Source organism: Oculina patagonica, chromosome 1, assembly GCF_052425735.1.
Source record: "Oculina patagonica isolate OP01 chromosome 1, crgOcupat, whole genome shotgun sequence".
Classification (NCBI taxonomy): Eukaryota; Metazoa; Cnidaria; class Anthozoa; order Scleractinia; family Oculinidae; genus Oculina; species Oculina patagonica.
In genome coordinates, this window is record NC_135758.1 from 15,928,521 (window position 1) to 15,952,762 (window position 24,242).

The 24,242-nt window shown below is 39.0% G+C and overlaps 1 protein-coding gene and 1 non-coding gene across 2 annotated transcripts in view; both read left to right on the forward strand.

The window, feature by feature from the left end:
• Nucleotides 1–24,242, forward strand: part of LOC144658511 (uncharacterized) — a 55,741-nt gene that overhangs the window by 24,993 nt on the left and 6,506 nt on the right. Inside the window, exons 9-18 of the mRNA XM_078518944.1 lie at nucleotides 12,448–12,496; nucleotides 13,304–13,425; nucleotides 13,891–13,936; nucleotides 15,824–15,972; nucleotides 16,058–16,140; nucleotides 16,310–16,900; nucleotides 17,272–17,540; nucleotides 18,216–18,403; nucleotides 20,722–20,904; nucleotides 22,791–22,922. Of these exons, the coding sequence (XP_078375070.1) occupies nucleotides 12,448–12,496; nucleotides 13,304–13,425; nucleotides 13,891–13,936; nucleotides 15,824–15,972; nucleotides 16,058–16,140; nucleotides 16,310–16,900; nucleotides 17,272–17,540; nucleotides 18,216–18,403; nucleotides 20,722–20,904; nucleotides 22,791–22,922 (1,812 nt within the window). The remainder of the gene's footprint in view (nucleotides 1–12,447; nucleotides 12,497–13,303; nucleotides 13,426–13,890; nucleotides 13,937–15,823; nucleotides 15,973–16,057; nucleotides 16,141–16,309; nucleotides 16,901–17,271; nucleotides 17,541–18,215; nucleotides 18,404–20,721; nucleotides 20,905–22,790; nucleotides 22,923–24,242) is intronic.
• Nucleotides 3,013–3,087, forward strand: Trnat-ggu (transfer RNA threonine (anticodon GGU)). Its single transcript has one exon. It is a non-coding gene; the product is annotated as a tRNA-Thr (tRNA).

The following is a 24,242-nucleotide window of genomic DNA, read 5'->3' on the forward strand; positions in this document are numbered from 1 at the left end:
GAGGAGCGGGTCTGCCTCAGTTGCAATAGCAATGTCCTCCAGGGAGAGTGCTTTTGGAACGGCAATACTTGTTATGTAATTAATGTACTCCTCGGCAATGTTTCTTTCGCTCATGGCTGGTTGTCTAATGGAAAACGTGAGAGTACATCAGCTGGGTTTGTCTTTCTGAAACTGGACGGACTCTTAGACATAGCTCAATCGATAGAAGCATCTAATCAGCACGCCAATACAATGGAAGCAAATTCTGAACAGCCAGGGTAGCAACTCAACCAGATTTCTACTGAAACTTGGGGCCCACATCATCGAAAAAGAAACAAAAATAGGAAGAATTCGAAGCATCCAAGTGGCAAGGGCAAAGACACGAAACAGGTTGTGTGTTTCTGTTGCGGTCGTTCGGGTCATCGCGCAAAAGATCCTTCGTGTCCTGCGAATGGCAAGACGTGTGGTGCCTGTGGCAAGCAAGGACATTTGTGACCTCTCACGCGAAAACGTACACTATGGCTTTTCCGTTCCTACACGGAAAACCGTGCAGGAGCCGTTCACCATCCGTTCTCAAAAAATTTGCATCCATGCGCACAGCCAAGGTCATCCGTTCCGAAAAAATTTGCATCCGTGTGCACAGCTAAGGTCATCCGTTCCGAAATTAACCGGCGCCGGCAGGCCCGCAAAAATTTACATCCGTGCACACGGAGGTCATCCGTTCCGAAAAAAAATTGCATCCGTGCAAGTGGCTTGAGTCAACCGTTCAGTAAAAAATTAGATCTGTGCGAGCGGAGAAGGGTCATCCGTTCAGAAAAAGCAACTCAACAATCGAGAATCAAAAGCAAAGCACTTGCGTTACACTGCAATATCTTCACGGGTTTGCGTGCGTGCTATTGCTAGCTATAGCGCTAGCTAGCGCGAGAAGCAGTTGAATCGAAACTTGTCGCGTCGCAAAGGAATTTATCTTATCAAAAATGCAAAACATGAATGAAAGCACAATAAAAAAATCAGAGGTTAAGACGCCTGTAAAAGCACTACTTTCGCTTCAAACATGAGCCGAAAATGAAGAAAGCAAAATCTTTCCGCCGTCAAGGTTTTCCTATCTTTAGATCATTATGTGACAGTGAATCTACGACGGTGTGTATTAAAACAAAGGTCACGCTTGTTATGCTTTCTTGAACTTTCATCACGCTTGCCACCCAATCGTGGCTTGGAAGTTGTAATGTGAAGTTATGAAAAATAACATATTAAGTGCGAGCGTTTATTAAAATAAACGTTTCACAGAAGATTGAGGAATCATCGACATTTTTTTGCGGGGAATGTGTTATCTTCCGGGCGACGAACGCCGACAAAGTTGTGATTTATGCAAATGTCGGCTTCTAATCAACGAGACATTATTTGCCGATTAGTACTATTTTGAGCAGAATGAAATAGCTTTTTTTCGCTCAATTCTAATTTTGACGCTGGATTCGTAATTAGTGTTATGATTTCTACGGCTCAAGTCCAGCCAACGTGCTCAAACGTCACAAACATAACTACAGTAATTTTACCGCCAACATCACCGCTCACGTGTGAAAAATGTTAGCTGGACCTTTTGAAGCCACGTTTTTCGTGGCTGTAATAGCTTAACACATCGTAAACAAGAAAATAGTTGTTTAAACCGTAAGTCTTCAACGCTAGCAAACATTCTCTCAGAGACCCAGACATGCTGTGTAAATAAACAACTTGTCAATGTTTATAATTTTCATTACGTGTAACTAGGAATACGGAGTTCGCTTGTAGTTCGTTGTTCTGTTTTCCTTTTTAAGTTCTTGGCAACGGTAAATTTCAATTTGGGATAGCATATGTAACAAGTATTCGAAAGTAGGCTTGTTGAACCGATCAAATATGTCTGGAGAAAGAAACTCGCACGTACAAACGAAAGAAAGCGACAAAATGTCGCATGTAAATAAAATTTGACCTTTTGCGTCTCGTTTCATGCTCAGTATGTTTACGTTTATCAAGCCGAAGAGATTTAAATTATTAATGGATTTTCAATACATTTTGGTTGTCAGTTCAAAGTTATTTTTTGTTGTTTTAAGTTGAAATTTACCACCACTAGTATAATTATTTCTACACTGTCTGTATACAATCAGGAATTAATTCTGTCTTTTTGCGTTCGGGCATTTACAGCTATCACTGTTTAAAACTTAAGGTTTACCGGTCGGCTTGTTCACAGCTGTCGGTTCACAATTTTTTTTTTTTCATAAGCCGTTCCGCCGTTCATCGCTAATTGCGTTCCGAATAAATTGTAAGCCGTTCATAGCTCATCGCCGTGCATTCCAAATTTTTCGACAGCCGTTCAGTAGATCATAACCGTGCGTTCCAAATTTTTCGACAGCCGTTCAGTAGTTCATGACTGTGCCTTCCAAATTTTTCGACAGCCGTTCAGTTGTTCATAACCGTGCGTTCAGAATAAATTACAAGCCGTTCAGCCGTGCAGTTTCACCCGTTACGCACGGCTTTGTGAGCCGTGCGTTACCCGTTCGGTAGCCATGTATTTTACCCGTTCGGTATAAAGCCCTTAGTGTATGTTTTCGCGTGAGAGGTCACATTTTGCTGGTGTCTGCAACAGCACTCAAAAGCTACAAACGACACGATTCCGCGGAGTGCTACGCCACAAAGGAATGGACTTCGGTATGTGACAACCGAACCTGAGATCTCTGATGATGAATATCTGTTTGCGATCGGAGAAAACAAAGATGCTACAACTGTCCCAGTAACTGTTGGCAGTACGTTGATTCCGGTTATTATTGACTCGGGTGCAAGTGTAAATGTGTTGGACAGTGCTACGTTCAACAAATTGATGGATAATGGATTTGTGCTCAGGAATTCGTCTGTCAAAATTTATCCTTACTGATCGGAATGCCACTTCCTGTCAAAGGAACGTTTAGTGCAAATGTGTCAACGCCTCAACTGATTGAAATCTAGCAGTATGCAGGACGCCCGCGTGTCATATATTAACGTAGTAAATGGCCCAGCTCACAACAAGTCTCTCGTAGCTCAGTTGGTTAGAGCGCCCAACTGGTATGTGGGAGGCCATGGGTTCGATTCCCGTCGGGGACACAGATTTTTTCTTTCCCCCACGCTCGTGTCATGTTGAATAATTTCTTCACTATTTATCACCGAGCTTGAAATTTACCATCTTTATTATTTACTACACATTTGATGATTTCGACATTGCTGATCCTAGCAGTATGCAGGACGTGTGTCATATATTAACCTAGTAAATGGCCCAGCTCGAAACGAGTCTTTCGTAGCTCAGTTGGTTAAAGCGCCCAACTGGTATGTGGGAGGCCATGGGTTCGACTCCCGTCGGGGAATCAGATTTTTTCTTTGTCCCACGCTCCTGTCATGTTGAATAATTTCTTCACTATTTATCACTGAGCTTGAAATTTACCATCTTAATTATTTACTAAATCTTTTCGTCGAAAGCCTTTATCCCTTTACATTATAAATATTCGAGACCACCTTGTTTCTCGATCCTCGAAACTCGAGGCACTCAAACTTCGAGACGCGAGGATCAAGTCTCGGGTCTCGAGGATCGAGTCGAGACTGTCAACTTACATTTGAGCGGTACTGTAAGTAAAATGAAATACCCCTTGAAACCCCAAAGATGACATATTAGCACTATTGGTGGTCTCACCATCCTTTTTGCCCAACTGTTGGATTTTAGGGGTTTGTGTGTCAGGCTATGGCCAACTTAATAAAACTAATCAAATTAAAACTAATCGAAGAAGGCTATGGAAATCCAATAATTTACCTTTTAAAGATTTTCTTCAATGATTAAGAATTGGCTATTCCAATTTGGCCCCTGCTATTTTAATTGTCTTCCTTTAGCACGGTTTACTTAATTTTTATTTAAAAACCCAAGAAAACATGAATGAGCTGGCTCAAAAGCCCTTTGATTGCTCATAAAATTTTGAATTACCGTAAACACCCGTGGATAATCTGCAACGGCCACCCGCAGATAAGCCGCACCCTGAGTTTAACAACTCAAATGTTGGAAAAAAAGTTTTTTGAAAGTGAATCAAAGAAAATCCAAGGTCGAGTCAAAAATCCTAAGTTGAGTCTTTAGGAAGTCAAACATTGAACATTGAAACAGAAAATACTTCAATCTTACCCACAATTTGAGCTCTTTAATATAATGAAAACCAACTTTGACATATTATGGGTGATCTTTTTCTGGCATTTGTTGACAGGTATTTCTTCATTCAACGCAGTTTTTCCATAGATTTTTGTGTCAAATCCTGATTTAATCGGGGTTAGGTTTCATCTGTGAGGCAGGCACAAAAACTTGCGTTTGCCGAACGTTCGTAGCTTAGTAACCAAGCATTTGATTGGATGCGAAATAAATATGGGACTAGGGCGAGAACGTAAAGCAAAACAAGATGGCGATGGAGGGTTTTCCATAAATTAGCATCAGTTCACGAAAATTTACGGCACCTTTTTCCGAATGTTCCCGCAGATAAGCAGCAACCCCGCTTTCGAGCGAAAATTTTTGGAAAAAAGGTGCGGCTTATCTGCGGGTTTTTACGATAACTAATTTTTGTCTCTCAAGTTAAAAAAGTTATGTAATTTCTGATCACCGTACAATGGGACAATTGCATCACAGTAAAAATTCCAGAGCAGTCCTTGACAATCACTGATGATTGTAATAACCATGCAGCCATGAATGGATTGAACACACTGATTTATTCGACACGACCTCGCATTACAAATCACGTGAACAATGTCACGCAACAGTTCTAAATCACTACATTCCTCCCCTCTAGGATTACCTTATTATAGGAAATTAACGCGTCATGAAATTAACGCGAATTTAAAACTTTCGCGTTAATTTAAGTCGCGTTAATTTTTGTTAACGTTAATTTCCGTGCCGTTAATTAAGTGGAGCGTTAATTTCCATGACGTTAATTTCCATTATTTTGGCCCCAATTTTTTGTTACAGTCCAGATGTTCTTGACTCCAAGGAAAAAGCATTATTTATCTGCCACTATCAATGATACTGTGAAGAACGCTTTAAGTGGGAAAAGTAGCATGAACATTGTTTTCGTTTAAGATTACACGCCTACAAGTGTTGAAATAAACTTGTTCCTGTTGTGTATGTCGCGTTAATTTCCTTCATTTTGAAATGTTCCCCCCTCTTTCGCATTAATTTCCTTTATTGGGAAGTAATTTTTCCTTCAATTCGCGTTAATTTAAGTCGCGTTTATTTCAAATACCTTAATTAACACAAGCGTTAATTTCCTATAATAAGGTACAAACTATTTTGTCCAAAAACTTGCAATCACTGGAACAACAAGAAACAGAAACATGTGTCCTCTAATAATAACAGTCCCTGTGATATACAGTGGAACCCCGATATAACGATATGCCAAGGGAGCAGTAAAATTATATCGTTATATCGAGGTATCGTTATATCGAGACTCCCGATATAACGATATGGCCATAAAATAGCCGAAAATATCGTTATATCGGGGTAAAATTAAAATGTACTTTTTAACTGCATATTATTTTATTCAACTTGTAATGGGTATCAAATGACTGACATGATTCACAAATGTAGCGTTTCAAGCACGTAGCAGTGCCCTTAAACAATTTGCAAAGCATTACACGTTTTCAAGGTTACAGGGCAATGTCTGTGGTATATATGAATCGTAAAAGGAAAACAAAACTAAACTTAAACATGTGAAGTTGCGACTGTAATCGTCTTTACTTATCGCTCTTTGTACTGTGTACTGATACTGTAATATAATGATAATGATAATGATAATCAATTTATATAGCGCATTTTTCATATGTAATGTTCAAATGCGCTGTACACATACTGTAATTTACTACACAAAGGCCAGACCATCTTTGCGAATAGTGTGTGGGTTCTTTAACGTCCCCTGTTATAAGACTGAAGATACAGGAGACGGGACCTACGGTTTATCGTCCTTTTCCGAGAAGACTAGAATGTCTAACCATTTGCAGATGTAATTACAAAGGCAGCACATTCTCTTCAGTTATTTTAAGACCCTGAGTGTTGGTCCGGTCTGGGGTTCGAACTCACGACCTCCTGCACAGCAGTCCGGCGCTCTACCAACTGAGCTAACCAGGCGGCGGTTAGCTCAATAATAATATAATAATATCGTTATATCGGGGAAGATTTTACGCTCGGTACGCTAAATTCTCATCGTTATATCGGGAATATCGTTATATCGAAGATCGTTATATCGGGGTTCTGTCCCATACATTTAACTGTAACTTTTGCCGGGACATAGCATATTCATCGTTATACCGGGGATATCGTTGTATCGAGGATCGTTATATCGGGGTTCCACTGTAGTCATAATCAACACAGGTAGTCCTTCAGATATCCTGGTCTGACCCTTTTCCGCACAGGGTGTGTCCTTAGAGGACTTAACTCCACGGGTGTCTGGGTAGGTGTTGCCGGTGGAGCCTTAGGAACATCAGGCTGATGGCTCACAACAGGGTCAGGTGATGTTATATGAAGATCTGGCAAGGCTATTGGTGTCACACTGGGTGTGTCGCCTGCAACTGGCTCTTCCACAACCACAACCTCATGGCGTCGAACATGGTCCTGATGCCGCCGAATGACAGTTCTGTCGTCTAGCTGGACACGAGTTGACACCGGACTGGTTTTTTCCACTATGGTCCCTGACATCCAAGAGTAACTCAGCAGGTGGAACTCCTGTCGTGCTTTGTGGAGTGGTTCTGTAGCTGAGGAGAAAGCGTCACACAGCCCTCTCTGCCAAGCCATTTGAGGCAGGGTGATACGGTGACACTTTGATGTGCTTGATTCCATTCTTCTTCATAAACTCCTGGAATGCTGAGCTGGTAAAATTGCTGCCATTCTCGCTAACCAGTGTTGCTGGTAGGTCATGTGTAGCAAACATCTCTCTGAGTTTCTCGATAGTGGGGTGGACGTGGTGGACTTCATACGATGCACTTCCAACCACTTTGAGTATGCATCTACAACTGCAAGGAACATTTCTCCTTTGTAAGGCCCTACATAGTCAATGCGAATCCTTGACCATAGAGTCCCGGCCACTCCCAGGGGTGCAACGGCGCCTCTGCTTTTGCACTCAGATTTGACTCTTCACTTTCTTGACGATGTCCTGATCCATGCCCGGCCACCAAACAAAGCTTCTTGCTAGGGCTTTCATGCGAGATTCACCAGGGTGGGCCTCATGCAGTTCAGTGAGCACCTTCGATCTTCCCTGTGGTGGTACAACCACTCTGGCTCCCCAAAGTACACAACCATCTTCTACGCTCAATTCGGTACACTTGGTGAAGTAAGGGTTTAGCTCTTCAGAACTGTTCTTAGTATTGCTGTTGGCCATCCTTCCAAAATGAAGTTAAGCACTTGTGAGAGGATTGGATCCCTCTTGGTCCACTCTTTGATGTGACCACTGTGTACAGGTGTGCCTTCCAAATGTTCCATTAACAAGATGGTTTCACCTGGTACTGGAACTGAATCAGGCATCTCAGGCAAGGGTAGCCTACTTAGGCCATCTGCATTGCCATTGGTCTGGCCGGCCTTGTATGATATCTTATACTCGTAAGCAGACAAGGTAAGCGCCCATTGCTGGATTCGGGTGCTGCAAGGGCAGGAATCCCTTTCTTCTCATTCAATATACCTTCCAAGGGTTTATGATCGGTCTTGATGGTGAATGGGTGTCCACAAAGGAACTGATTGAACTTCTTGATGCCAAAAATTATTGCAAGAGCTTCCTTCTCAAGGGTTGAGTAGTTCCTTTCAGCTGTATTGAGAGATCTGGACATGTATCCGATTGGTTGTTCAGCTCCACCTTTCACCTTGTGGGATAGGACTGCTCCCACTCCGTAATCGGACGCATCGGTGGCAAGGATAAGTTCCTTCGAGGGGTCAAAATGGACTAGCAGCTCGGCTGATTGCAACAGTTCCTTAGCTTTCTCAAATGCCTCTTGCTGTTCTTTTAGCCACTGCCATTTTGATCCTTTTCTTAAGAGCTGGTGTAGAGGCTCCAGGACGGTTACAACATCAGGTAAGAATCGATGGTAATAGTTGAGCATGCCTCAAAAAGCTCGTAACTGACTAACGTCCTTTGGCTCTGGTGCATTCTTGATTGCATCAACCTTCGCTGCCACAGGCTGAATGCCATCACCATTGATTACATACCCACAGTATGTGACTTGTGGCTGCATGAACAGACATTTTGCCAGACGTAACCTTAATCCTGCATTGGAGAGCCTGCTAAGCACTGCTTCTAGGTTGGCTAGATGATCTGTGTCATTCTTTCCACTGACTAAGATATCAACAACTCATACTACAACATGGAGAATGCCTTGTAGTAAGTTCTCCATTGTATGCTGGACAATTCTGGGCGCTGAAGAAACCCCAAAGGGTAGTCTATTGTATTGATAGAGTCTCTTATGAGTATTGATTGTAGTGAATTTCCTTGACTCCTCAACCAATAATAACTGTTGGTATGCCTGTGACATATCCAGTTTGGTGAATTTGTTTCCTCCGCCAAGTGTGGCAAGCAGATCCTCAGTCTTGGAGATCGGGTAATTATCTAACTTGGAGACTTGGTTGATGGTGCACTTATAGTCCCCACAGATACGCACTGGTCCATCTTGTTTCACCACTGGAACGATGGATGCTGCCCATTCTGTGAACTCTACTGGAGATATTATACCCTCACTTTGTAATCGATCCAGTTCCTGTTCAACTTTTGCTTTCAAGGCATAAGGTGCTGGACGAGATTTCATGAACTTGGGCGTGGCCTCTGGGTCAACATAGATTTTGGCTTCGGTGCCCTTCAGTGTACCAAGTCCTTCGCCAAAAACATTCTTGTGTGCATCTAGGATCTTCTGTAGCTGAGGTTAATCTCCTGTATGTTAAAGATACTGTTCCAATTAAACTTAATCACTTGTAGCCAGTCCCTTCCAAGTAGGTTTGGACCAGGACCCTTCACCACCATGGCTGGCAAATCATGCTGTTGATTTTGGTACTTAACAGGAATCAGCACCTCTCCTAACACTGGTATTTTCTCTCCTGTATACGTGCTCAATATGGCCTTGGAACTCTTTAACTCTACTTTGTCACCTAACTTGCTTTATGTTTGTTCATTTAGCACAGTTCTGGTAGAACCAGTGTCAATTTCGAAATTGTGTGGTTCACCACAAAGTTCGACACTTACTTCAAACGCCTTTGGTTTCCTTCCGTCCCAAATGTGATACATGGTTGCTGCATAAACATCTTCTTCCCCTGAAACTTCGTCCACTAAATACGTAGACTGCTTCTGGTTCCCTTTTGTTTGCTCACTGTCTTGTGAGGGTTTAGTTTTCCGTGTTCCGGAATCGGTTCCTTTACTCGGCGTTTTCTTGTAATTTTTCTTGCTATAACAAACTTTGGACAGGTGCCCTTTTTGCCCGCATTTAAATCACTGAGCATCTTTGAATCGACAGGCTGAAGCTTTGTGTTTCTCTCAACAACGGTAACACTCAGGATCTGGACGACGATCTTTGTTATTCTTGTCACGAGCGCCAACTGATGTACTTTGCTGGGGGTCGTTTCGGACTGGATGTCAACCATGTGCTTCTCTGCCAACTCTTCTCCAAGAGCGATTTCTTCGGCCTTTTTCCAGGGTTAACTCCCGTTCTGCCAGTAATCACGCTGTATTTTCTTGTCATTAATCCCACAGACTAATTGGACTCTCAGCATTTCCGGCAAAGTCTTGCCGAAATTGCAATGTTCGGTAAGCTTACGTAACTCCTCCACATATACTGCAACTCCTTCGCCTTCGTTTCGATTTCGGCTGTGAAATTTGGAACACTCAACTATTTCACTCGGCTTGGACGAAAAGTGCTTTTCCAGTGTCTCGACAATCTTCTTAAAAGTTGTCTCCGCTGGTTTTGCTGGTTGGAGTAAATCCCGCAGAAGTGCGTATGTTTTAATCCCACAAATGCTGAGTAAGATCGCTTGTTGTTTTGCCGCGTCTTCTACATCGTTTGCCAAAAAATACTGTTCGAGTCGTTCGATACTGGGTCCATCGATACTGGGTCCGTTCGATACTGGGTCACCTATCTTCCCGTAGGTCGCCATTCCTACTCTCCTACTCAAATCTAGATGGAGTTATCCTCGTCGCCAAAATGTAATAACCATGCAGCCATGAATGGATTGAACGCACTGATTTATTCGACACAAACTCGCATTACAAATCACGTGATCAATGTCACACAACAGTTGTAAATCACAACAATGATGATATAAGCTTCCTGCATTGTCTTACTTTATGCTGTCCATTCTTACTGTTCCTGGGTCTCCCAGGACAAGCCAACACTCAACTCATCCTTGGCTGGGATATTTGTCGCTTGTTAGCCATGTATCAACCAACAATAATTATGTTAGTCCATATACCGGTATGTCAGTTTTAATAGCTCTTCAGCAAATAACAAGGTGGGAGCAGGGATGGGTCAAGTTTGGTGTTGGTTCTCATCTGTGCTCCGAGGGTTTTTCTCCCAATTCTCCCGTTTCCTCCTTCCACTAAAACCAACACATCTAAATTCCAATTTGATCAGGAACCTAAAGGGCCACAGGTTTGTTAGTCGCAAGATTATTAAGTTCTTGCCTTATATAACAATGTCAATTTATTTATTATATGTTTATTTAAGGTGGCTCGATACAGTTTTTTATGGGCCATACCTACAATTTGCAATTGGCCTTTAAACGATCTTCCCTGACTCGGATCGATATGAAAATTATACCATATATTGGTTTTAGATTGAAGTTGACTTTAATATATATTTTAAGGTAATCGATATTTCCATGGCAACGATAAACAGAAAACCGCCAAATCAGTAAAACCTGATTTTTGCGTGAATCAGATTTACCGCTTAAAAACTAATACCAGCATCTTAAACTATGATGTACTGCCAATAAAATATTCAAGAATTAAAAGATTCTGTATGTTTGATTTCGAATAAATCGCAAAAATGTTTCAAATCGTAGTTTTTGCACAGCGATAATAAATGAGCCGAGACACAAACACTGCGTAGACGAAGTAATCTCAAAAAACGGCAAAATGTGTATTAAACTTATCTATCGACGTCGTGAAAGTTTTGTTGAGTTTCCATAGCGCAATGCCGAGAATTTGTTTTTTTCTTGCGACCACTCGTATTGTAATTTTTAAGTAAGTTTATAGTTTTAAGCGTTTTTTGAAAAATCTATAAAACGGCTCAAGAGATTTTCCTTAAACTTTTAGCACGCGTACTTGATTATGTAAACTATTTTATCGCAAAGTTTTATTATCATGATTCACTGGAACGTTTTCAAATTAAACGATAAAGGAGGCCTTCAAATCGACGAAAATCTTGCGTTACAATTTACGGTTTATAAAATCATGCTAAAATATTCAAATTAATGTGTACTACATTCTGTGCTTTGTTACCCGTGGTGGAGCTTTTTGTATTTCTCACAAAGGAATGAAGTGCACATTAATTTGAATATTTTAACACGATTTTATAAACCGTGAATTGTAACGCAAGTTTTTCGTCCGATCGAAGGCCTCCTTTATCGTTTAATTTGAAAACGTTCCAGTGAATCAATGATAATAAAACTTTGCGACTAAATAGTTTACATAATCAAGTACGCGTGCTGAAAGTCTAAAGAAAATCTATCAAGCCGTTTTATAGATTTTTCAAAAACGCTTAAAACCGAAAATTACTTAAAAATCACAATACGAGTGGTCGCAAGAAAAAAACAAATTCTAGACATTGCGCTGTGGAAACTCGACAAAACTTTCACGACGTCGAAAGATAAGTTTAATACACATTTTGGCGTTTTTTGAGATTACTTCGTCTAGGTAGTGTTTGTGTCTCGGCTCATTTATTATCGCTGTGCAAAAACTACGATTTGAAACATTTTTGCGATTTATTCGAAATCAAACATACAGAATCTTTTAATTTTTGAATATTTTATTTGCAGTACATCATAGTTTAAGATGCTGATCTTAGTTTTTTAGCGGTAAATCTGATTCACGCAAAAATCAGGATTTACTCATTTGGCGATTTTCTGTTTATCGATATACTAAAAATTATCGATTACCTTAAAAATTATATTAAATCAAATTTCAATCTAAAACCAATATATGGTGTAATTTTCATATCGATCCGAGTCAGGGAAGATCGTTTAAAGGCCAATTGCAAATTGTAGGTATGGCCCAGAAAAAACTATATCGAGCCACCTTAAATCTAACCGTGCATCACTAGACAGTGATGATAATTTAAGTTATATACCACTAGAACCCACTGACATTCATTAAAACTAGTATGTCAAGCATTGGCTTTTGATCCCATCCCTAAGTATACATGATCCATTAAGTTAGATTGTACCACATGACAGATATAACTTATTTATTCTTTTCTAAACAGGCATGAAAAAATAGAATCCAACAGTTCAATTCAACAAGTTATTGATGATGTAAGTACCTTTAAGTACTCTTGTTCAAAAATAGTTTATTATGTCTAAGGTTGTCCCTTTATTAGTCTTTACAAAGACTAATAAAGACCTTTGATAGAACAAACCTCGCACCTGTTAAAGTGTTATTTTACCTTGTTCAATAACATTTTTAAAAATAACACTTTAACTTTCATTGATCTTTGCTCAGAGTTAAATTAAGGTGGCTCGTAGTAGTTTAAATATGCCTGTCTTTGGCATTCTATTGCTGCTACACCGGTAATGTTGAGGTTTAACTTTTAGAACATCCTTGTAAAGGTTTAACTAATAAACAAATTGGAGTCACTGTGACGTCAAAATTAGTTGCCATGGCAACTACAAAAGTGGTCAAAGATACCTTATTTTGGACCATTTGAGGCTAATGACTCTTAAACTAGATGGTAAAAGTTTTTGTTTTTCATATATTTTTGTCTAAAGGACAAAAGAAACAATCTGACAATTTTTTAAAAAATTCTGTCAGAAATGTTCAGAGCCACCTTAAATTTATGCAAAAATAACGTAGCTCCGAATCCTTTTGACAGATTCCTTTAAAAATTTGGTAAATGTTGTTTACGTTTGTGCTTAAAGATTTTCCGTAACATTATTGGTATAGCTGTGATAGAATACCAAAGACGGACATGTCTAATTCTGACCAAACTATTACAAGCCAACATGTTCTTGTCATTGACTCCGGAATCTACAATATTAAAGAGCAGCAGGCAGGTATGGCTGAAGAGTGCAAAACAGCTACCACAGTTGATTAATATGAGGCTGTTTTTTTTTTTTTTGGAGGGTGACGATGATCACCTCGATTGTCCTTTACCACCTGACTACTTCTCTCCTCCTGTTTCACCTGGTCCTCCAGCATTAACTCACAGAATGTGGCAGCAAAAGTTAAATAAAGGATCAGAACTGTAAGTTTATCCTGACTTCTTCCTAACAGGATCCTGGGTTGATAATCAGCTAACCTTTATTTGTTCCAATTCTTAGCAATTCTTAATGTTGCCACTACTAAGTAAAATTAACAAAAGCTTATACACACACCAAAAAATAATATTACTTTTAGAACCAGCAATGGTTTCCCCAACAGTAAACACAAATTTGTCTTGAGGGAAGTGGGCGGATGTTGTACCCAAGATAGTATTGCCCACCAAGTAAAATATATTATTTTAATTTCTCCTTGTTTCAAACTTTTTAGCTCTACTTTTTCTCTTCTGCGAAACAAAAGCATAATATTGTAAGTCAAACGTCACCCCAGCACGCCTTCACATTTAAGTGAATCTGAGAACCCACCATCAGTGTACAAGTACAATTGAAACTATACTTTGTATTTTTCACATTCAGATTGGTAGTATTTCTCTCTCTCTCTCTCTTTCCAGAAACAATGAATTATCTCATGCATTGTTGCAACCAGTTCCTCAGCATGTAAGTACTTAACAGAACTAGTGGCCTTAAACACTGTTGTAAAAAGTAATGTTTGTGTGTGTACTATTCTTTGTAATACAGCACTTCACAGCATACTCAGTCGGTTCTACACTTTTGTAGATAATACCATGTGAGCATGTGTACAATTGGCTAAGTTTATGATGTTCTTTAATTCATTTGGTATTTAACAATTATTCTATGAGCCTGCGTTGGATACGAGGTGGTAAATAGCCAACAAGGGCGAATGGAATAATTGTTTTATTAAATTCTTTTTTTAAGTTTAAATCGACTGGACATTTCATTTTGATGTAAACGAAGTGATAGTGTGAGGTGCGGGAAAATTTGTGGGTCCGGATAATCTGCGAGCCATGCGAGCCATTTCGGTTAGCCTAAATAGCACATTGGTTAGCCTAAATAGCACTTCGGTTAGCCTACAGTTAGCTTAGATAGCTTGTGGTTAGCGTTTTATTGGGATTAGGGATTTCTGGCTCCCATGACTCGCGAGGCATGCGAGCCATGCGAGCCATAAGGTTAGCCTAAATAACACATTGGTTAGCCTACATATCACTCCGGTTAGCCTAAATAGTACTCTGGTTAGCCTACAGTTAGTTTAGGTAGCTTGCGGTTAGCCTTTTATTGGGATTTCTGGCTCGATTGCTTGCACATTATCCTAACTCAAATTTGTGGCGTGGTGTTCACTTCTTGAGTTGAATGAAACACACGAGGAAAGTGAGCCAGAGAGTTTTCTTCCCAAGATTTTTCTCGGACAATCTCCTCTTCACAATCTCCGCTCTTGTTGTGCGTTAAGATTTACGGAATGATCCGAAGCAAAAGCTTTTCTGGAAACTACACGTCTTGTGCAAGTCGAACGAAGCAAGTGCTTACATTGTACTTGTAATTTACGGTTCCACGGCTGTCATCAAGACTGCTATATTATTTGAAGCGAAATTGAGCTCAAAGTGGAACAGGTTTATTGAAGTATAAAAGGACAAGACCAAGATTAAAAGGTAACAAACTTTACAGAAGTGCTGAGCCTAATTTATGACGTACAATGAATGAGACTGTGTCAGTTTGCCGTTCTTTCGTAAATTATTTGCTGCTTTTCTACTTTATTCACTCGCTCTTGTTGTGCGTTTACAAGTATTATTGATTAAACTTTTTGTATCAATCCTTTTGTTTTGCGTAGTTAATTTTACTATGGTATTTCTGTGGTTTTGTAGGCACCACTGATTATTTCTTGTTCGTAAAGCTCGCCAAATTTGCTGTTTTGAACCATTTTTCCGATGGAACTGTCGCTTTCCGCAGAAAAAACTTACGCTGAGCGGCACTTGCCGCACTCATTTCCAATACAAGGTCAAACATAGGTATAGGAGCTGATAACCGGGATTCAGTGAACCAATCAGAAAGCTAGAAATGCAATATCCGACCGAGGTTGAGAATTTAACAAACCGCTAATAACAAATTTATTCCAAACATACTGGTTACCACTCTATTCAATTCTATGCAACCACCCCCTTCCCCCCGAAATCATTAGCAAGCTCACCAAGTCTGTAGCATTAGTGTGAATAATTACTATGTGAGGTAAACCATAATCTTATAAAATTGGGTACCTTATTGTTACTTATTTTCGCGGGACTTAATTTTCGTGATTTTCGCGATCTTCAAAAAATCGCGAAATTAAAGACCCGCGAAAATTTATTTCAAACGTTTTCTATTGTATTTTTTATGCTAATTAGGGAATTTTGGCCAAATCGCGAAAATTAAGTGCCGCGAAATATGCCCGTTCCATTTTCGCGAAATTAAGTTCCCGCGAAAATAAGTAACAATACGGTAAATTAATGTTTTATTTACCACCGTTACTGGTATACATGCTGTGATCATCAACAGACTCCAACATCCAAGGTCAAAGATCATTTGGAACGGATACACAGGTTTCATTATAAGACAATGGAGAGTATCTGTTTTATGTTAGACAAAGCAGATCCAGTCATCATAAACAGCTTGTCTCAGGATCTTACTGAAGCATGTGACTTAAGGTTTGTTTGTTGACTTTTTACATCGAATTGATGTGATATAGTTGTCTTCATGCAATTCAATAATTTTGTACATTTTGGAATACAGGAAAAGAGTTAAATCAAAGGTTGCACAGCTTGAGGCCATGTTAGAACAGAGAGGAGAAAGTCCAGACTGCACATTCAAAAGCTGTAAGAAACAATACTTCTGAGATAAAAGTTGCTTATTATTGACACTTCATCAAAGTTATGGTAAAAAATTAATGTGCAGCTCAAATTGACTGTGTACAGTATACTTCACATTCTTTACAAAGTCTATATCAATGCTGGTTGACACTCTTTTGTTGTGTTGCATTCGTAGGTCCAAGATTATCAACATGCAGTGGTTATCCCTCCTTTCATGATCAGCATTCTACTCCTTGTGGTGAAAGTTTTTTTGAGGGAAACAGGAGTGTCTCATCTACATCAGTTAGAAGTGGAAATAAGGAGAATGATATTCCTATGACTTTTGAAAGTTCCACCAAACTATCTAGTGCTACTAATGCTCTTCCTGCTGGTTTATCTAATTACAACACTGCACAAGCTCAAAGTTCAACTGTTAGCTCCATCTCTGTGTCCTCTGCAAGTATGGCCGATCCTATCAATACAGATTCTCTTTTACTAACAGAATTGCTGGATAGCAGTGATGATGAATGGGCAAACAGTTGCATGCTTGATACTAATTCTAGACAAAGAGTGTCAGTGTCTAGCACTTCTACATCTACTGCTTTATATTCATCTGGCAGCAGAATGAATTCAGTGGTATCCACACCTTTCAACCAACAAGCAGCTACCACCACATCTTCTCAAAACAAATCAACTACAACTATTACAAACAATATCTCCAACATCTTCAACTCAAGCTTCAATTCTTCTCAGAGAACCAATACAATTCCCAACAATGGCAATGACAGTAAGTTAGCTGGAGAAGAGGCTTATTGCATTCACTGGTTCTTCACATTCCTTATGTGAGGGTTTGATACTTTCTTATGATGAGGTTCATAATTATGATACCTGCAATTGTTTTAAAATAATATAACGATCATTATTATGAATATAGCCATCATCCCTCCTGACCCTAAGAAGATTATGTCATATATTAGTTTAGTTGGATGAAGATCTTTGTAGAATTGATGCCCTTGAACAAAAAGGTACCTGTTTTATCTTTTTGTTTCAGCATAGTATTGTTATTAGTATTTCCAAATTAAGTATTTCAACCAAGGCATCTGTGAGATGTAACACTACAGTACTGTATATGTTTATTAACTTCTCTTCTCTTTGCAGTTGATTTGAAGCGAAAGGATTTACCATATCACAGGGAAATGTGGAAAATCTTGAAAAATGTGTATAACATCCGTTCATTAAGAACAAATCAGCTTGAAGCCATAAATGCAGCGATGATGAAGCATGACTGCTTTATCCTAATGCCAACTGGTGGAGGAAAGAGCCTGTGTTTTCAGCTGACTGGACTAATGGGTGCTGGGGTGACCTTTGTTATTTCACCCCTCAGATCTCTTATTCAGGATCAAGTACAGAGACTTCAATCACTCAAGGTGAAATTATAATGGATATTAGTACATACTACTCAACAAAGTGCAAATATGCAAAATTATGATGCTTTTTGTAGTTGTCACTAAGTAGTCTAATTTGAGCTTGCTTTAAACATTAGGTGTTAGAGCCAAACTTTACAAATTGCATATAGTACACAAGGGTTTCACAAGGAAATGACATTGATGTTGGCCTGCAACATTCTTTGAAATGCTTGTTCTGTCAGTTGTTTCATATAAACTGTTTGCACACACCGCTGTAAAAAAAATAATATTGCACCATAAAATGTTTGACTTGGTGCCCTCTTAAATAAATGCATAAGCACCCCTATGGCAACAAATATCCCCATTTTTCATGTTCTATTGGGATAAAATGCCTTCTGTAATATACTTCTCACCACCAATGTTAGCTTTGGTTTCAGTTTGTAGTTTGAGCACTTTATTATGTAAAATCAAAAACAAAATTAGCACCCTATTCAAAATTTATGCTTTGTGGGCAATAACCACCTTCTGTTGCGCTCCAAAATCTAATTAACACCCTAGGCAGTAATCAAATTTTTACAGTTCAAAAAAATTACCAAAAGGTTTTGTAAGTACATTGATCAGTTAGTGGTTTTACAAAGTTCACGGTAAGTTGGAGGCTGCAGTTATTGAATGTTGTATTTGTTGTTTAATATATAGCTACCTGCTGTTCATTTACTGGGTGACACAGGAGCTGGTTCAACCAAACACCTGAACTCTGTCTATCAGGACTTATCGCTCAGGAATCCAACTATCAAACTTGTCTATGTGACACCAGAGAAACTTTCTGCCAGTGATAAACTCAGCTCTGTTATGAAGAGTCTTTACAGCCGTGGACTTCTTGACAGGTGAGCCTACTTGGCATGCATAAAATTAATTTGTGTTCTTAATTTGTGCTCAAATCTTAAGCAAACAATGAATTTCTTAAAAAATGTGACTAATTTACTTGTAAAGCACTCCAAGAGCAAGTCATATCTCTGAAACAAAATTCTTGCCCGTAAGTCAACATTATATGTCGAGTCAGGAAATGTCCTGTAAGAAAACAAGTTAAAACCAAGTTAAAATCGCAAACTAATTAAATTAGATTTTGAGACTTTCACAGCGCTTTCGTAATTAAGTATGCAAAACCTTGCACCGGGATTTTCGGTGCAAAACTCCTAATAACAGTGGAACAAATATCCTAGCTGTACCACGCTTCAAAAAAACCTTTCGAAAGCGCTGTTTTTTATTTGATTTGTTCTTTACTTTTTGAAAAACGTCTTTCTAGCAGTTACATGTAAAACCACAACTTAATTAAATTAAAGTGAAATTATTTGCTTTATTATTAAAAGCAAACAACTGCAATCGATGTAGCCGTGAAAAGCAAAAGTATCATGTTACAGCATTTGCAAGGAAAACAAAAGTGTCTTGTTACAAGCAAATAACAATCGTGATATGGTTGCAAAGATAAGCGTAAGGAACTCCCGGAAAGGAACACAAGTGGTGTTTGGTGGAGACCCACTTAGAAGTATCCGAACATTTAAGTTGAAATATCTGAGAATGCCACTAAATTCGTTTCTTGTTTGTTTATTCTCGCGGAAACGGTTCTAATTGAAACAACACTCCTACGTGAAAAACAGATCTCAAGTTACCGTTCGCAAATAAACATAAAAATATCTCATAACATTTGCTTGGAGCAGAAACAAAACAATTTTAATGCACATTTTCCTTGGTCAGAACTGTTACAACAAAGAGTTTGTTTCGTTCACAACAGAAATCAGTTCATTCAATTAAAAACCAAACTAATTTAATTATCAAATTGTCACGAAATGGCACATTCTTATTCTCTCACTGTTGCCGCTATCGATCGTCTTTCATTCGATTTTAACTCCAAAACATACCGACTGGTCTTTAAGAGGTGACTTTATATGTTCCAATCTGAAAACTATTTCTTGGATTTATCGATAATATCTGTGTTATAATTGGTTTTATTACTTAAAGCAAAACAACTTCTATTGATGTCGCTCTGTTTGCAAAAGAAATGTGTCAAGTTACATATGTTGTCGACAAAAAAAGTGTTGCGTTACAGAAGTTAAAGAGAAAAGCAAAGGTATCTATGTCACATTCGTTTACACAGAAGGGGAAAGTATCACATTTGCTGTTTCAACGTCTAAGAAATTTTTTCTGTTATTTTTAGCCGGCAAAGATGAAAAGTGCGACCCATACCTAACTGAAAATCAAACCAACCAAAGTTAAATGTTATCTAAGCCTAACGCCATGTGATTTTCAATGCGGTAGGATTCTTGTAGACTCTTGCTACTTGATGAAATTAGACTCAGTAGAAAAACGAAAGAATCATGTTACATAAGTTTGCACGAAAAGTAAAAGTATCACGTCTGCTGCTTAAAAAAGTCTCAAATTAACGAAAGTTAACATAAAACACAACGGTTCAAATTATTTAAAACTTCTTTTACTAAAAAAAATCTACTCTTAATTGTGTCAACTGGTCGGCTACATGTGTGACTTTTCAATAAGGAAAATCTTTCTCCCGAATGAAGGTTGTCGCTTGATTTAGTTGTCACGTTTGGTCTTTCAACATCTTACAAGTGCACATGAAACAGCGTTTCAGACTGAAAGGTGAACTCATTTGACTTATTCTCAAGCGAAATTACCCTGGAAAATTATTATCATGCTGTCAATTGATTGGCCATATTGCATTCTGCACTGTCCTTTGATTTTATCTGGCAACTGTTGCGTTCATAAAATCTTCCTGCGATCTACAATCACTGCATTTAAGCAGCACTGCCAAAATCTAAGAACAAAACTATCTAAAGGACCCTTGGAATGTAAAAGTTAAGGGAATACCTCTGTTACCATATAACTGGTGTACCAATTGAGTTCAAAGTGGCTCTGAATTTTGTGAGCAGCTGAGGCAAACTGAGAATTCAGGACCCATTTGAGAACTTTGATTAGGTGGCCATTTTCATTGCTGGTGTTTGTCTTGGAATCTGGAGATAGCAAAAATGCATCAGATCAATCTGATAAACATTCTGTAAAAACCTATTTCCATCATATCACTCTGTTACAATCGCATAGCCATGCACTTATTTATAGCCACTTGTTACTTAGTGTGACTAAAACTTTGTGAATATGAAAAAAACGTTTTCACATTTTTTTAACTTCACAGGATTGTAATTGATGAAGCCCATTGTGTGAGCCAGTGGGGTCATGATTTTCGCCCAGACTACAAGAAGCTGTCAGTTTTGCGAACCAAGTACCCTAAAGTCCCCTTTATGGCTCTCACTGCTACTGCCACGCCTCGTGTTCAAAAGGATGTGTTACATCAGCTGAAGATGACAAAACCAAAATGGTTTGTATTAATTAGTAATTTGATCGTTCACTCTCAATTTGTTTGGTGATAGTTGATGAGGCCACAGGCGATAAAATTATCACCTCTTAGAATTTTAGAGTGAATAAACTAATTATTGCCAACGAGGCAGGCGAGCCAAGAGGCGAAGCTGTCTAGGGGGCAGAATCATAGAGCTGTGTGCGTGTGAGTGTATAGGCATAGAGGCTGCATAAGGGACTTTTTTTTACCATATCTGGGTGTAAGTAAACTCCATATTTAGGCAGTGACGTCACGTTGCTTATTCCTCGTGCGTCGTCTGTGACTGAGAGTTGTTGTGTGCTAGAATTTGCTTCTTGCGTGTGGTTCGAGCCGTTGTGTGCTAGAATTCTCTCTTTGTCGAGCTAGCCGTTGTGTGCTAGAATTTGCTCCTCGCCGTTCGAGCTGTTGTGTGCTGGAGTTTCCTCCTCGTCGTTCGAGCTGTGGTGTGCAAGAATTTGCTCTTCGTCGTTCAGTTTTGTGCAACTGTCGAGGCGGCAGAATCATAGAGCTGTGTGCGTGTGAGTGTATAGGCAGAGAAATTTGTCTCCAAATATTTCTTGACCGTTTAAGTTTTGTTTTCTGTTCATATTTTTGCTTGGAAATCGAGTTTTGCGTAACTGAACATGACACTTCGCATGCGAGACTGAAATCTTACCCGTCCATGCTGGATGACTGTCTCTGATTACTGTAAAGCGTCTTAGCAGTTTTGATTTTGGGATTTGATTTATGAGAAGTTCTTGTTTTGTGTTCGGAAACATTTTAACCATCGCGTGTTGTAATTAAAATACAGTGATTAAACCTCATTTATTGCCCACGTTTTGTGACATTTTTAACGTTGAAAAACTTAAAAGATTTGTCAAGAGTTATCAATCTATCAAACCCGTAGCCTGCGTAGCAGACATCTGTGTACGTTCTTTTTGGGCGTTTAAAAGAGTGCGCGATCGCGAGAATACGAGCGCTGGAAACTACGGCGCCTGCTACGCAGGCTATCAAACCTGTGTCATTTATGAACACCAGAGAAATAGCACTTTTTCGCGTATTACCTAAAAAACAATTTACCATATTTTGGTCATTTCAAACAAATATAGTTCTATCCAAAACCATTCAGTATCTGTTCTTATAAACAAACATGAGTATTTCGCTCGTTGGCACTTACCGATAGGTACAACTAGTTTTAGTAGAATGCTAACTAAAGCATTTCCAGTTGAATGATTTTCAGTTGTTTATAAAATAAAATTAATATTCATACATCCCAAGCTAGCACAAACTCTATATTAATGGCTGTTAGCATAACCCCTTGACTGATTATTGGTCAAACTTGCAACATACTTAGTCTAATTTTCAACAGAATGCCTTGGGAGCACGCATAAGTAAAACGGCTGAAATCACAAACCAAAACTAAGTATAAACCAATTTCAATGAAATCCACTCACTGGGTTATGCTAAAATAATTAGACAGTTCTGAGTTCTCTATCCGTTTCTATCCTCTTTTGAAGCCACCAACTACCAGCCAATGAAAATTTCAAGCTTGCTATCCAGTTGTTAAATAGAATATGAGTGGCTTTATTAACCAGATTGTTCCATTTGCATTAGCATCCCAAAATAAAATAATTAACTATAAGTCATTTCCACACCTGGGTACTGAGTGGAGTAAGGCATATTTAAACTGTTTGCTATAGAACAGAGTTCAAGAACAGTGGCCAAAGCTTTAACACTCCTTCCAAAAAGAGGAACTCGCATAAAGAAGTGAATTCATCAACAAGGAAAAGTTTTACTCACCTCTTGCTGCAGTGGCTACTGGCAGCAGGTAATTTCTAATAGGTCTTTTCCGAATGGTTATACTAACTTATACTTCAATATCACGACAGGTTTACCCAAACCTTCAATCGCCCTAACTTGCGTTTCATTGTGAAACCAAAAAAGAAAGTCATGGAAGAAATACTCCAGTACATCAAAACAAAACACCCTGTCTCTTCTGGGATTATTTATTGTCTTTCCAGGTTGGTAACATCAGAGTTAAAGTTGTGTTTTGTCCTAATACAATATTGCTGTTAGTGTTTAGTGGCTGTGCTATTTTCTCTTTTTAGTGCAGAATGCACTATTGTGATGGTTTGGTGGGTTGTCGTCTGCTAAACCCCTCAGGCGCTAAAGCACTATGGTGTAAACTTTTAATCACCAATTAATTAATTAATATCAATTAATTAATTATTTCTGTAAGGGGGTATGGGGTGGGGAGCAACAGACCGTGTGCCCTTGGTAGAATGGGAAGTCTATTTACGACACAATTGAAGAGCTGAAAGGTATATATTTGTTTCAAAAAGCACTATGCTCTCCTTGTGGTACTATTCTTTCTGGAAGAAAATTATTTGTGCTAAACGCATGCGCAGGTTAATAGACGTCATGAACATCACGTAATTCTTCCTGCGGAAGGATTCCTGTAGACTCCGTGGCGCTAAGTTAAAACCCCAAATTAATTGAATTAGACACTAAGGCGTCACAGCAGTTCATGTGAAATAATTATTGTTATGGCAACGCTGTTTTCTTAGAAAAGATGATCTGTTGTAACATCTCATAATTCAGAAAAACCGAATTCTTTAATTAATCGATAATATCTGTGTTACAATCGATGTCGCCCTGTTTGCAGAAAATAAATCACGTTACCATGTCATCAAGTTACATCCGTTTTCGACAAAAACAACGGTATCATGTTACATTCGTTTTCAAGGAAAAGGAAAAGTATCTCGTTTGCTGTTTCAATATCAAACGGAAATTCAAACTAACGAAAATTAAAATAACAGAGACGTGTTTAGAAATTTTGTATCAAAGCCTAACGTGGTGTGCTTTTCAATGCGGTAGAATTCTTGTAGAATCCGTGGCGTTAATTTAATTAGACTTTAAGGCATCACAGCAGTCTAAGAGAAAAACAAAGGTATCATGTTACATCCGACACTTCCTTTCCTTTGATTTGTTCTTCATCAGTTGACTAACTTCCGTATTATTTTGTAAAACCTCTGCCTGAGTTGGGCTTCGTGTGAAAGCGAAAAACTCTTTAGTGTTTGAACATGCTTTCGTGAAAGAAATCTTCACACTGCATGCTTCTCGGCTTCATGCTTGAGTGAGCGTGTGATGTGTTCACCAGACCGTGGCGGGAGCATGACCTGGAAAAAGCCGGCTTCCTTGACTAAACACCTGCACTTTAACGTCGATTGATCGGCCGTGTGTGTGACCTTTTACTAAAGGAAATCCTTCTCCGGTATATGGGCTGTCACATGATTTTGTTATTGGCTTCAAGGAAATCCTTACCCTGTATATGGGCTTTC